We start from the raw sequence: 12,069 nt of genomic DNA, 5'->3' as shown, positions 1-12,069 counted from the left end.
AGTAGGGGACCTGTTGACATTCAGGAACTAGTTGCATAGTCTCCCTCCCCCTAAGTCTCTCCACCCCGCTGTATTCTACTTCCTGTCTGTGTGCAGAATATCTCTCAACCCCCGCTCAATTAGTGAGTGACACACACAACAGGACAACACAAGCACTTGCGCGTATGGCACTGTTCAGGAGTATAACATCTGATATGATACAGACATATAAGGATGCGCACATGCACACGCACACACGCACACACACATGTTGGGTTTACATGTTTTATGGGGACATTCCATAGGCGTAATGGTTTTCATACTGTACAAAATTTTCTATCACCCTACACCTACCCTACACCTAAACCTAGCCCTCACAGGAGATTGTGCACACTTTTACTTCATCAAAAAAACTCATTGTGCATGATTTATAAGCCTGTTTCCTCATGGGGACCCAAAAAATGACATTTGGTCCCCACAACGTGATGAATACCAGGTACACACACACACACACGCGTGTGTGTGTGCTCAGAAAGGTCAGGGCATTTTGGGGTTGTTTTCATCTTTACTGTGTTTCCAGTTTAAAAGGGGAATTCCAGAAGAGTGGCCTTTTTAGGTTGTTGATCAAGAGATACAGTTATACATATATGCATGAGTAAAATGAATATGTGTTGTATAGGTTTGGTTGTGCACTACCTGTGTGTGTTATGCTAGTCTCCCATTGACTTTTAATTTTTTGGCATAAAGTCTGGTCCACCTTGCCACATATTCTGACCACTTAGACATAGAACCGCCTACTAGGTAGGAAAGCATGACCCCCTTTCTAGGAAAGTGTGTAAAATAGAAAGCACAATATTATAATGATTTTGGTTACTAAAAGATAATTATTAAAGCCAAACCATTTTAAAACAAACAACAGTGGTAATATTAGAATTCATAACAGAATCTCATGAACTAATCTCAGATAAACTAAACTAAATTAATTTAATTTTGTGAGCAAGCTAAAGTAAAAAACAAAAAAAAAAACATTTTCTTTAACATACATACAAATTAAGCTTTTTCTCATGTTTTTAAAAAGACATCTCATTGATCAAAATATATTAAAACACTGAATTATAATTAAAATTTAATTCTATGAATCAAAGCTGAATTTTTAGCATCATTATGCCTGTCTTTAGCATCACATGATCCTTCAGAAATCATTCTAATATGCTGATTTGCTACTTAAAAAAACATGTATCATTGTTATCAGTATTATGCTGATTAACATGTTTGTGAGATTAAAAAAAAAATCTTTTATTCACACTATTAACACTATTGTTTTTATTTTAGGAAACATTAAATAATTATGATAAAATGAAACAATGGACATAAGACTACAAGTGCAGTTTGTAGCTGCGACAAAGCCTGCAAAAACTTGCATGGCTTTAAAGGGATACTACACCCAAAAATGAAAATTCTGTCATTGATAATCACCCTCATGTACTTCCAAGGCCGTAAGACCTTTCATTCATCTTCGGAACACAAATTAAGATATTTTTGATGAAATCAGAGAGCCTTCTGACCCTCCACGGACAGCAATGCAACTGAAATGTTCCCAAGCCCAGAAACGTAGTAAGGACATTGGTAAAATAGTCCATGTGACATCAGTGGTTCAACCGTAATTTTACGAAACTATGAGAATACTGCACAAAGAAAACAAAAATTACAACTTCATTAAACAATTCTTCTTCTCAAAGTTACCATCCTCCGCCCTTATCGAGAGTACCATGACACATGCGTGTGCATTCCTCTGCTCGTAAACAAGGCTCAGCACATGCGTGTTCTACATCAGCAGCACAACACGCATATATTGTGGTACTCTCCATAATGGCATAATGACAGAATTTTTATTTTTTGGTGAAATATCCCTTTTAGATCCAAGTACCTGGTGAGACGAAGGAGGAGCCAGGAGTCACCCCACAGTTCCCAGACCCTCCACGCACCCCTAGGCCATTTCCAAGCCAGGCTTTCAGAACAACATCAGGTTAAGTGGCACACTGTTAATAAGGAAAATGAGTGGCACCAGGTTGATGATGATGTGGACCAGTTCCCTCATGTAACAGCCAGAGTGGATGCTGACCAGATCCAGTGATACCGCAGGACCAAATCATCAGGAGGAGAAGATCCAACAGCTGCAGCAGGAACTCCGTGTGCTTAAGGCTGCCCTGGCTTATCTCCGGAGCACTGTAAGTAGTAAGCTCACTACCACCCGTCGAGCTGAGTGGTATGGAAAGAGAGGCAAGGAGAGGACTTACAGACGTGCAGCCCTTATTTTGAATTTCTTCGGATTCACCAGGAGGCTTCTCGGGCATAAGCGTAGTGGTCGACTCAACTGCACTCAAAATTAGGTTGATAAGTACCTCAGTACTTGCTACAATGATAAAAGAGACCAGGACCTTTACATTATGTTGCTCTTTGATAACCCCACCAGAACCAAGTGTGGCATTTAACCTCAAGGATGCAACCCTGAGAGAGGTTCAGGAGGTCGTCAAAGGGGCTAGGACAAACTCAGCACAAGGTCAGCACCAAGTGGAGTGCCTTATGTGGTCTACAAGAGGTGCCCCAGAGTCCTTCAACGACTACGGAAAATCATCATAGTTATCTGAAGGAGGGGAAGTGGTGCAGCAGTGGAGACACACAAAGGGTGTCTGAATTCCTAAGGAGGAGAACTTCAGGGTCGTCTCCCTCCTTATTGTTGCCCCACGCATGACAGAGTTCCTCCTGGAGAATGAGTACATTGACACCGCTGTACAAAAAGGGGTACTATAACTGCTTTCGTTCGTTTGAGAGTCACCTCTGGAACAATAACATCTGCATTTCATAGGCTGGAGAAAGAAATCACAGGGTGCTGCCTCTGTATTCCATCTCAGTCATTTTTTTTGTTTGCCTTAGCTATGAATATGCTAGTTAAGTCAGCAGAGGTGGAATGCAGAGGCCCACTCACCCATCAGGTGTCCGACAGCCCCCTATCAGAGCGTTTATGGACAATCTAACGGTGACCACAACATCCATACCAGGCTTCAGATGGATCTTCTTAAGCCTTAACCGCCTTATCAGTTGGGCCAGAATAGACTTCAAAACTGGTCAAGTCCCAAACCCCCATGGTGAGAAAGGGAAACGTTAAGTTCTGTTTCTCCCTTGGAGGAGCCCAAATTTCTTCAATCACCAAGAAGCTAGTTAAGAGCACGGCAAAAGTCTTCAACAGCGCACTTAGGGACACACTTCATGAAACTGGAAAAGAGTTCCACACTTGGATTGCTGCAGTGGACAAGTCAGGATTGCCAGGGAAGTTTAAAGCCTGGATTTACCAGTATGGTATCCTGCCATGACTCCTTTGGCCACTGTTTTTTTATGACATCCCCCTTAACATTGTTGAGGGCTCTGAGAGGCAGATCAGCCAATTTCTGTGTAGGTGGTTGGGTCTCTCTCACAGCATCAGCAGCATAGCCTTGTGCGGGAATAAAAACAAACTACATTTCCCCTTAAGTAGCTTGTTGGAGGAGTTCATGGTTTGTCGAGAATAAGACTTGCTGCTGTACAGAGAATCCACTGACACCAAAGTCTCCTCAGCTGGCATAGAGGTGAGGACGGGTAGGAAATACAGGGCCCAGGAGGCAGTTGACCAGGATGAAACATGGCTGCAACACAGTGTGCTGGTGGGGACCGTGGCATCAGGATATGCAGGGCTTGGCTGTAACCATAAACCTTGATATGACAGGGCCCAGGGAAAGGATAGGTGTCAACGAGTCCAAGAAGAAATCTGAGCAGGGGTGGAACAATCCGTTAAAGGATTGTTAGGCTGCATTAATTAGGTCAGCCGGAACCGAAAACACCTCCCATAACATCTGATGCACTCCTTGCATCGTAAAAAGAATGGCATCTACGCTAATATTAGTCTGTTTCATTCTTATTCCGAGGTCACCGTAGCCACCAGACCCAGCCTGTATCTGGATCAGATGGTCACTGCAGTCCCCTGGATCCAGTCCGCACCCAGCTTAGATCATGGATCACCACCTGGAGATGACTTCAATAGCCATGGATGTCCAGCTCCAGAGACGGATCATCACTAAAGACCTTGCCAACCTAGACGGCCATCGGCGCTACACCACAGGATCCTGATGAGTTCTCTACAATCGGACATTGGTACAAACTGCTGGTTTCGTCTGGCCAGAGGAAAACTGGTCCCCCGACTGAGCCTGGTTTCTCCCAAGGTTTTTTTCTCCATTTCTGTCACCTGTGGAGTTTTGGTTCCTTGCCGCTGTCGCCTCTGGCTTGCTTAGTTGGGGACACTTTCCAGCGATATTGTATACTTTTTGAACTGAACTGACGATATCACTGAATTCATTGATGAACTGCCTTTAACTGAAAATTGATTATTTACAATAATGCGTTACTTACACACTATTGTTCTGTTTAAATACTGTGCAGTTGCTTTGACACAATCTGTATTGTTAAAAGCGCTATATAAATAAAGGTGACTTGACTTGACTTGGAGGAAAGATGGATCAGCAGGGTGATGGGGATGCGACAACAAGGGGCTTGGACTCTATGAGAACAGGAGATGGACCGAAAGTGGGCGGAGTTGTGGAAAGTGGAGCCACACCGGATCCAGTTCCTTATCCAGTCAATCAACGATGTCCTCCCCAGTCCAACAAACCTCTACTCTTGGGGGCTAAAAGACACCCCTTCATGCCTCCCATTCCAAAAAAGAGGATCCCTGTAGCACATATTAAGCTGCCATCCTAAAGCCTTGGAAGAGGGATGTTATTGGTGGTGCTATGACCAGGTGAAAAGGGTTATTGCTGGAACTATTAGCATTGCTTGATCACATTTTTCAAAGCTGGAAAAAAAACACCAAAGAGCAGGAACTCAGCGGGGGGACTTCTGGCAACAGCTATGGACTGGCAGCTAAAGGTTGACTTAGGAAGGCAGCTCAAATTCCCAGAAACCACCGCCGTGACCATGCTTATCACAACAGGTGGTTCTGCTAGAATTGATTGTGCCCTGGGAAGACCGAATGGAGGAGGCATTTAAATGGAAAAGGGCCAAGTATAAGGTGTTGGTAGGTGAATGCCATTGAAGGGTGTAGAAGACCTGATGCCTCCTCATCGAAATTGGCTGCCGAGGGTTTTCCTGGTCCCTTCCAGGGCCCTCAAGCTCTTGGGAATGAGGGGACTTCACAAGAATAAAGACTTTAGAAACATTATGGATGCCACTGAGAAGGCATCTCAATGGCTCGATGGCTTTATCGGTGGATAAAAAGGGGCATTATAGACAAGCTACCTAGACAATGGTCAAGGACTGGTCACCCCTGGATAGATCACCTGGGTGAGAGTATATGATGTTGAAAGACCCGAAAAAACTGATGACCCTAGGTTACATTACTAATGATGTGTCTAGGGTGCACCTGTAAGGTGTCATTATCATAATGTTCCGAAAGTTTCCACAAAAATATTAACCAGGAAAAACAGTTTTTAAACAATGATAACAAAATGAACCATTATTAAATGAGCACCAATAATTTATAATAATTAAGGAGCAAATATTATAAATATTACAACTTCAGAAGGAATACATGACACTGAAGACTGAAGTAATGATGCTAAAAGTGAGCTTTGTCATCACAGGAATACTTTACAATTTGAAATATATTACAATATAAAACAGTTCTTTTAAATTGTAATAATATTACTTCACTGTATTTTTGATCAAATAAATGCAGCTTCGGACTACACTTTTGACCAGTACTGTACAAAAACTGCTATACTGATTAAATTTGAAATACCCATAATCAGGTCAGGTTACATTTATTTTTTTATACACTACATGTTCGCATATTCTTTACACAATGGCAGTAAATTCCTGATAATGTATTGATTTGATCTAATTTTTCTACTTTTTCGCTTAAATCTTCCTGCCTAAAAAAAACCCTATTGCTTACATACAAAAGTATTCCAGTTTTCTGGAATAAAATGCACACACCAGCCAGCAATTTGACATTTTTATGATTTATTAATTATTAGCTTTCTATCACCTCACAACCACCCCCCTCCCCCCTTTCAGCTCTTTCCCAGTTTAGGAAACTATTTTCTTACAAGTTAGATCAGAAGTAATCTAAAAGTAATCAAGTAATCAGAATACATAACCTAATATGTGTAATCCGTAAAGCTAGTCATACAGATTGGATCTGATGTTTCGTGAAAGCTCACGTTATTTTGTGTAAAAGGCATCAGACAGTTAGTCTACGGACTGTGGGCGGCCCATGGACTTTTGGTCTGAGGATGAGAGCAGCATTACGCCTACCTTTGACATCTGGCTCCAAAACAGGGGTGAGTGAGTCTCTTTGGTCTCCCGTGTCCATGGAGACACTCCTTTCCCTCTTTGCCTTGGTCTTCATTATCCCACCAACTCCACTGCCTGATTGATTGAGGCTCTTCAGTCCAGTGTTGCCAGGAGAAATCTGGTTGGATTTGACCCCATGGTTCCCAGACCCACTGCCCTTTGACCCTTGGTTGCCAGCAGGTCCTTGCTGCTGTGCTTGGTTTACATTGGGGAGTTGTGATTGGGCCCCACTTGTCACTTGCTTGCCATGATTGGATAGTTTATTTTCAGAGTGCATTTGATTGGCTGGTGATGGAGAGGAAGCTGAGGGGGTTGGGTTGCAGCAATATGTTGTGTCTGTCTGTCAGTGAGACTGCAAACAGACAGCTGAAAAGAGAGAGAGAGAGACATTGAAGAGTGTGACAGAGTGTCTTTTCTAGTAGTAACATACAGTAAATTTTAGCTACTTCATATCTTATCAGAATCTTATCAGATGAATACAGTAGGGCTGTATGATAACTGTTAACCTAAAGTGCAGTCACACTTGTGTATATACTGGCTATTTTACAATGGATATATTGCATTTGTAGAGTTCAAAGTCTGAAGTATCTATTTTATAGTATTAGCTTTACTAGTCTTTTTGTTTTTAACTCGAGAGGTATAAAATGTTGCAATCTTATCTCTTAGTTAAATAATAATATATCATTTGAAAAAAAAAAAAAAAGCTGGTTTGCAGAGAACAATGCTAGTTTGCTGATGATTTGCACACCTCTCTGGGATGAAGATCCAACAAACAAGTTCATTCCGACGTCTCCTCACTTCCCGCACACTGATCTGTAACACACACAACAGAGATTTAATTATGCTTTAATTTAATTTAATTATGACCCATTATCACACAAAAATGTTATGAAAATAATGAGCCATTTTATCATAATGACTAAAGAGAAATGACAACCTTTGAAAAAGAGAGACACTTTTGGAGGGGTGTAACTGTGAAGGGGGCTGTAAATGCTGTTTGGACACACTGATGCCTAGAAGTGAGTTTCCTGCCTAATTTGCTCCGCCTACATTGAGCAGAAACTACAAAAAACTTCAATAATAATATCCAGACTGTCTAATTTTTCATCAAAAAAAAAAAAAAAAGGACGAGCCCTTGGATCATGAGCTGCTCAAATGTAAATGAATGCAGTGCTGCATTTCACTCTAAAACACTGAGCACACATTTATTGAATTAAATTGCAGCCTTTGCGATTTAATATACACACTAAGCCATATTGCAATTTTGATGAATCGTGCAGCCTTAACATCAAGACAGAAAAGAAAAAAAATGCATTGATCAGACCACTTCATGGGCTCTTGAAGATTTATTTACATTAGAAACTAACTGACCACATTCCAAGAGTTACCGTAGAACCAGAACTAACAGGCACGTTCACGCACACCTCGGCACAGCTGCCAAGACTGAAATGTGTGAAGGATTGGGTTTCTCTCATGTGAATGAAAGAGGAACTACACACAATCCCAGCAGCCACCTGCCTTTTTCCATAACCTGCAGAGTTCTCCTGCATGTGTGTGTGTGTGTGTGTGTGTGTGTGTGTGCTGCTGCTGCTGAAGGAGTTCCCATGCTGTCGTTGCAGGTCTGTGATGTAGCCTGTGAGGGAGAGGCATGTGGTACATGTCATACATACAGGTCTGAACAGGACGCCCTGACACCTGTTGCACAACAGACATTCACACACACACACACACACACACACACCCAATGACACCAGCATTCATGCAAATGATCAAAAGAAAGCCGCCTTACTTTCCATATTCTAAAAGGAAAAGAATCAAATCTCGATTTTTGTGAAAAAATTGCCACTGCAAAAAAATAAATAAAAAAAAACAGGTTTGCTATGTTTAGGGCTGAAAACATTGTGATTACATAATAATAATAATTAGTATTATTAGTATTATTATTATTAATATTACTACTGTCACTACTAAATAAAAAAATAAAATGACCAAATATATAATATTGTAATTTCTGACTGTAAAATAAAAAATTTAAACAATTGTGATTAAAATTTAATACAAACTAAATCCAGGTTTCATCTGTTGAGGGCTGAACAATTTAGCTAAAATCACATTTATTATTATTATTATTATTATTATTATTATTATTATTGTTGTTGTTACCTCTACTACTACTACTAAAAAAATATAAAAAGTATATTTCATTGTAAAATAAAATTCAATACATTAAAAATAATAATTATGACGCACATACATACATACATACATACATACATATATATATATATATATATATATATATATATATATTATTGTTGTTACCTCTACTACTACTACTATCACTACTAAAAAAACCTATTGTAATGTTTCACTGTAAAATGAAATTTAATAAATTAAAAATAATAATTATTATTATAACACACACACACACACATATACATATATATATATATATATATACATAAAAATTGTAAGATACATAATAAAATGATTACATTATTAAAAATAACATCATAATTATTATTATTATTAGTATTATTATTACTAGTACTACCACTACTATTTTTACATTATTTTATTATTAAAAATAACATCACAATTATTCTATTTTTTTTTTTACAGTCATAAGCTGCTCATCTGTAAGAACACACTCAGAAACATGCATCACAATCACAGCCTTTGCAATTTAAAGCCATATTGCAGTTTTAGTTTTATCTTGATGAATCATGCAGGCCTAAAAGCTTGTACTTAATTTTAATTCAATCTGAAATTCTAATAATTAGTCATAAATAGCTGGTACATATTACACACACACACACACAGGCACACAAACACTTCCAGTCAGACGTGAAGCGTGTCGGTGACGGGTAACGGGGTCCCACACATATTTCCATCCCAGAGGCATTCAAGCTATTGACCTCAAAAACAAAAGACACATTATCAGTCCCTCTCCCACCCCCTCACTAGTACACCTCTGCCCCTCCATCACGCTCTCCGTCTCTTCAACGGGAAACTTTTTTTTCCACTTGCTGCCGTTCACAAACACCCTCTCCTTCCTCTATAAAGCTATTTGCGCCCTTTCTTCCTCTTTGTCTCAAATAACAGACTCTTTCCCTTTCTCTTTTTTTGTGAGAGGTGTCATTTCTGTACCACAGCGGCACCAAACGGATATGCGAAAAAAGGTGATCGGCGTTTACCTATGCAAAACTGAACACCATGATATTGTGGGTGATAGTTCACCCAAAAATCCAAGACGTAGACGTTTCCTTTGTAAGACCTGAATATATTGTTAGGAGCTATGGGTATTAATTTTGTGTTGCTGGTATATGTTTTTTTGACTCTTAAAGTGCCAGACTTGCATTTTATGAATCACCAAGGACCACAATTTCAGCTAAAATTCTTCTTTACTGCTCTACTCAAGAATAAAAAAAAAGGCCTGAGGATAAGAAAAATAAAAGATCATTTTCATTTTAGGGCAAAATACCCCTTTAAAGCCAGTTCATCTCTATAACGACCACAGATGATAACATTCTGTTTATGTTAAGCACATGCTTCAGTTGAGTCGTCTGTCCCTTTAAATGCTCGAGATCTTTGAAGCTATTGATTCTGATTGGCTGCCAATGTTTTTATCATTCATCAGCTGGTAAAGAATCATTCTGAAAGTGATTCCATTGGCTTTGTTCCTCTGTTGTGCCTATAGTTGTGGTGTCGACTTCTCTATTTTCATCGAATCAAAAAGTTATCATTATTGTAGATAGTGTGAGGTGGCCTTTTTTTTTTTTACAGGTTTGTTCTGTTGCTAAAGCGTTCTCAGACATTTTTGCACTTCTTGTGTGTTTTTTAGGGTGGTCTGAATGGTTTTCATGCAATGCTGTGTGGTTGCTAAGGTCTTCTGAGCTATTTTAAGCATTGTTGTGACGTTACTAAGGTGTTCAAGTGTTTATTTATGCATTGTTGTGCGGCTGCTAAGGTGTTCTGGTCGGTTGTATGTTATTGTATTTATGTTCACAAATGGTAAAGGACAAGTTAAGTGTTAGTTTGTTGATGTTTTTTTGATTTCTGCTAATCCTGCTCTAAATTCAGTCAGTGTTTCAGAGGAATTAACCTGAAAATGGCTTACTGGTAGTCATATGCATGTCCATAAAACTATAAAATATGTAATAAGTATTCTAAAATCAAACTAAATTACACAATTTACCTTTAAATTGACATTTCAGAGTTACCTCACACACAAGCTGCTGGACACCAGCATTAGTCATTAACTAAAAGACATACAGTGTTCATCACTCATTAACTCCTAGAGGAGATTCTCTCATGATAATGTATCGCAGCAGCCTTTGTGCTCATCTTCTAGTGTGGACAGGTCAGGTTGACTGCGCTAACTACAATCATTAGCATTAGAGGTTGACCACTATGTTTTTTTTAATGGCTGGTGTCAGTGACAGTGAGGATTATACATCTAGTCCCTTGTTAAAAAGAAGTAAAAGTTAGCATACTTTAAAATGACATGAAAATGATTTTTTTTTTCAGTAATTCAACTCAAATTGTAAAACTCGTGTATTAAATTCAGTGCACACAGACTGAAGTAGTTTAAGACTTTGGTTCTTTTAATTGTGATGATTTGGCTCACATTTAACAAAAAACCACCAATTCACTATCTCGGTCAAATTAGAATACTTTATAAGACCAATAAAAAACATTTATAGTGAATTGTTGGCCTTCTGGAAAGTATGTTAATTTACTGTATGTACTCAATACTTGGTAGAGGCTCCTTTTGCTTCAATTACTGCCTCAATTCAGCGTGGCATGGAGGTGATCAGTCTGTGGCACTGCTGAGGTGGTATGGAAGCCCAGGTGTCTTTGACAGTGGCCTTCAGCTCATCTGCATTTTTTGGTCTCTTGTTTCTTATTTTCCTCTTGACGATATCCCATAGATTCTCAATGGGGTTCAGGTCTGGTGAGTTTGCTGGCCAGTCAAGCACACCAACACCACGGTCATTTAACCAACTTTTGGTGCTTTTGGCGGTTTGGGCAGGTGCCTTTAAAAAGCTGGTCAATAGAAGGAAGCAGGAAATGCTCTAAAATGTCTTGCAGTTACTTTGGTTTTCAAAAAACACAGTGGACCAACATCAGCAGATGACATTGCACCCCAAATCATCACAGACTGTGGAAACTTACCACTGGACTTCAAGCAACTTGGGCTAAGAGCTTCTCCTCCCTTCCTCCAGACTTCAGGACCTTGGTTAAAAAATACAAAATACAAAACTTGCTCTGAAAAGAGGACTTTGGACCACTGGGCAAAGTCCATTTCTTCTTCTCCTTAGCCCAGGTAAGACGCCTCAGACGTTGTCTGTGGTTAAGGAGTTGCTTAACACAAGGAATACGACAACTGTAGCCAAATTCATTGACACGTTTGTGTGTGGTGGCTCTTGATGCCTTGACCCCAGCCTCAGTCCATTCCTTGTGAAGTTCACCCAAATTCTTGAATCGATTTTGCTTGACAAGCCTCTTAGGGCTGCGGTTCTCTCGGTTGGTTGTGCATCTTTTTCTTCCACACTTTTCCCTCAACTTTCTGTTAACATGCTTGCATACAGCACTCTGTGAAAAGCCAGCTTCTTTGGCAATGAAAGTCTGTGAATGTAGTGAATTGGTAGGTTTTTGTTGAATGTGAGCCAAAATCATCACCATTAAAAGAACCAAAGACTT

General features: G+C 39.6%; 1 protein-coding gene across 3 annotated transcripts in view; it reads right to left on the bottom strand.

The window, feature by feature from the left end:
• bcl9l (bcl9 like) overlaps positions 1–12,069 on the bottom strand; it is a 69,043-nt gene that overhangs the window by 15,723 nt on the left and 41,251 nt on the right. For all 3 annotated transcript variants that reach the window (XM_073850340.1, XM_073850338.1, XM_073850339.1), the window contains exons 2-3: positions 7,112–7,176; positions 6,325–6,729 (exon numbers count right to left, since the gene is read on the bottom strand). In XM_073850340.1, the coding sequence (XP_073706441.1) occupies positions 6,325–6,640 (316 nt within the window). In that variant the 5' untranslated portion in view covers positions 6,641–6,729; positions 7,112–7,176. The remainder of the gene's footprint in view (positions 1–6,324; positions 6,730–7,111; positions 7,177–12,069) is intronic.

The sequence above is a fragment of the Garra rufa genome, chromosome 11, assembly GCF_049309525.1.
Source record: "Garra rufa chromosome 11, GarRuf1.0, whole genome shotgun sequence".
Classification (NCBI taxonomy): Eukaryota; Metazoa; Chordata; class Actinopteri; order Cypriniformes; family Cyprinidae; genus Garra; species Garra rufa.
The sequence above is the reverse complement of the archived record's forward strand: the minus strand, read 5'-3'. Positions and strand labels throughout refer to the sequence as shown.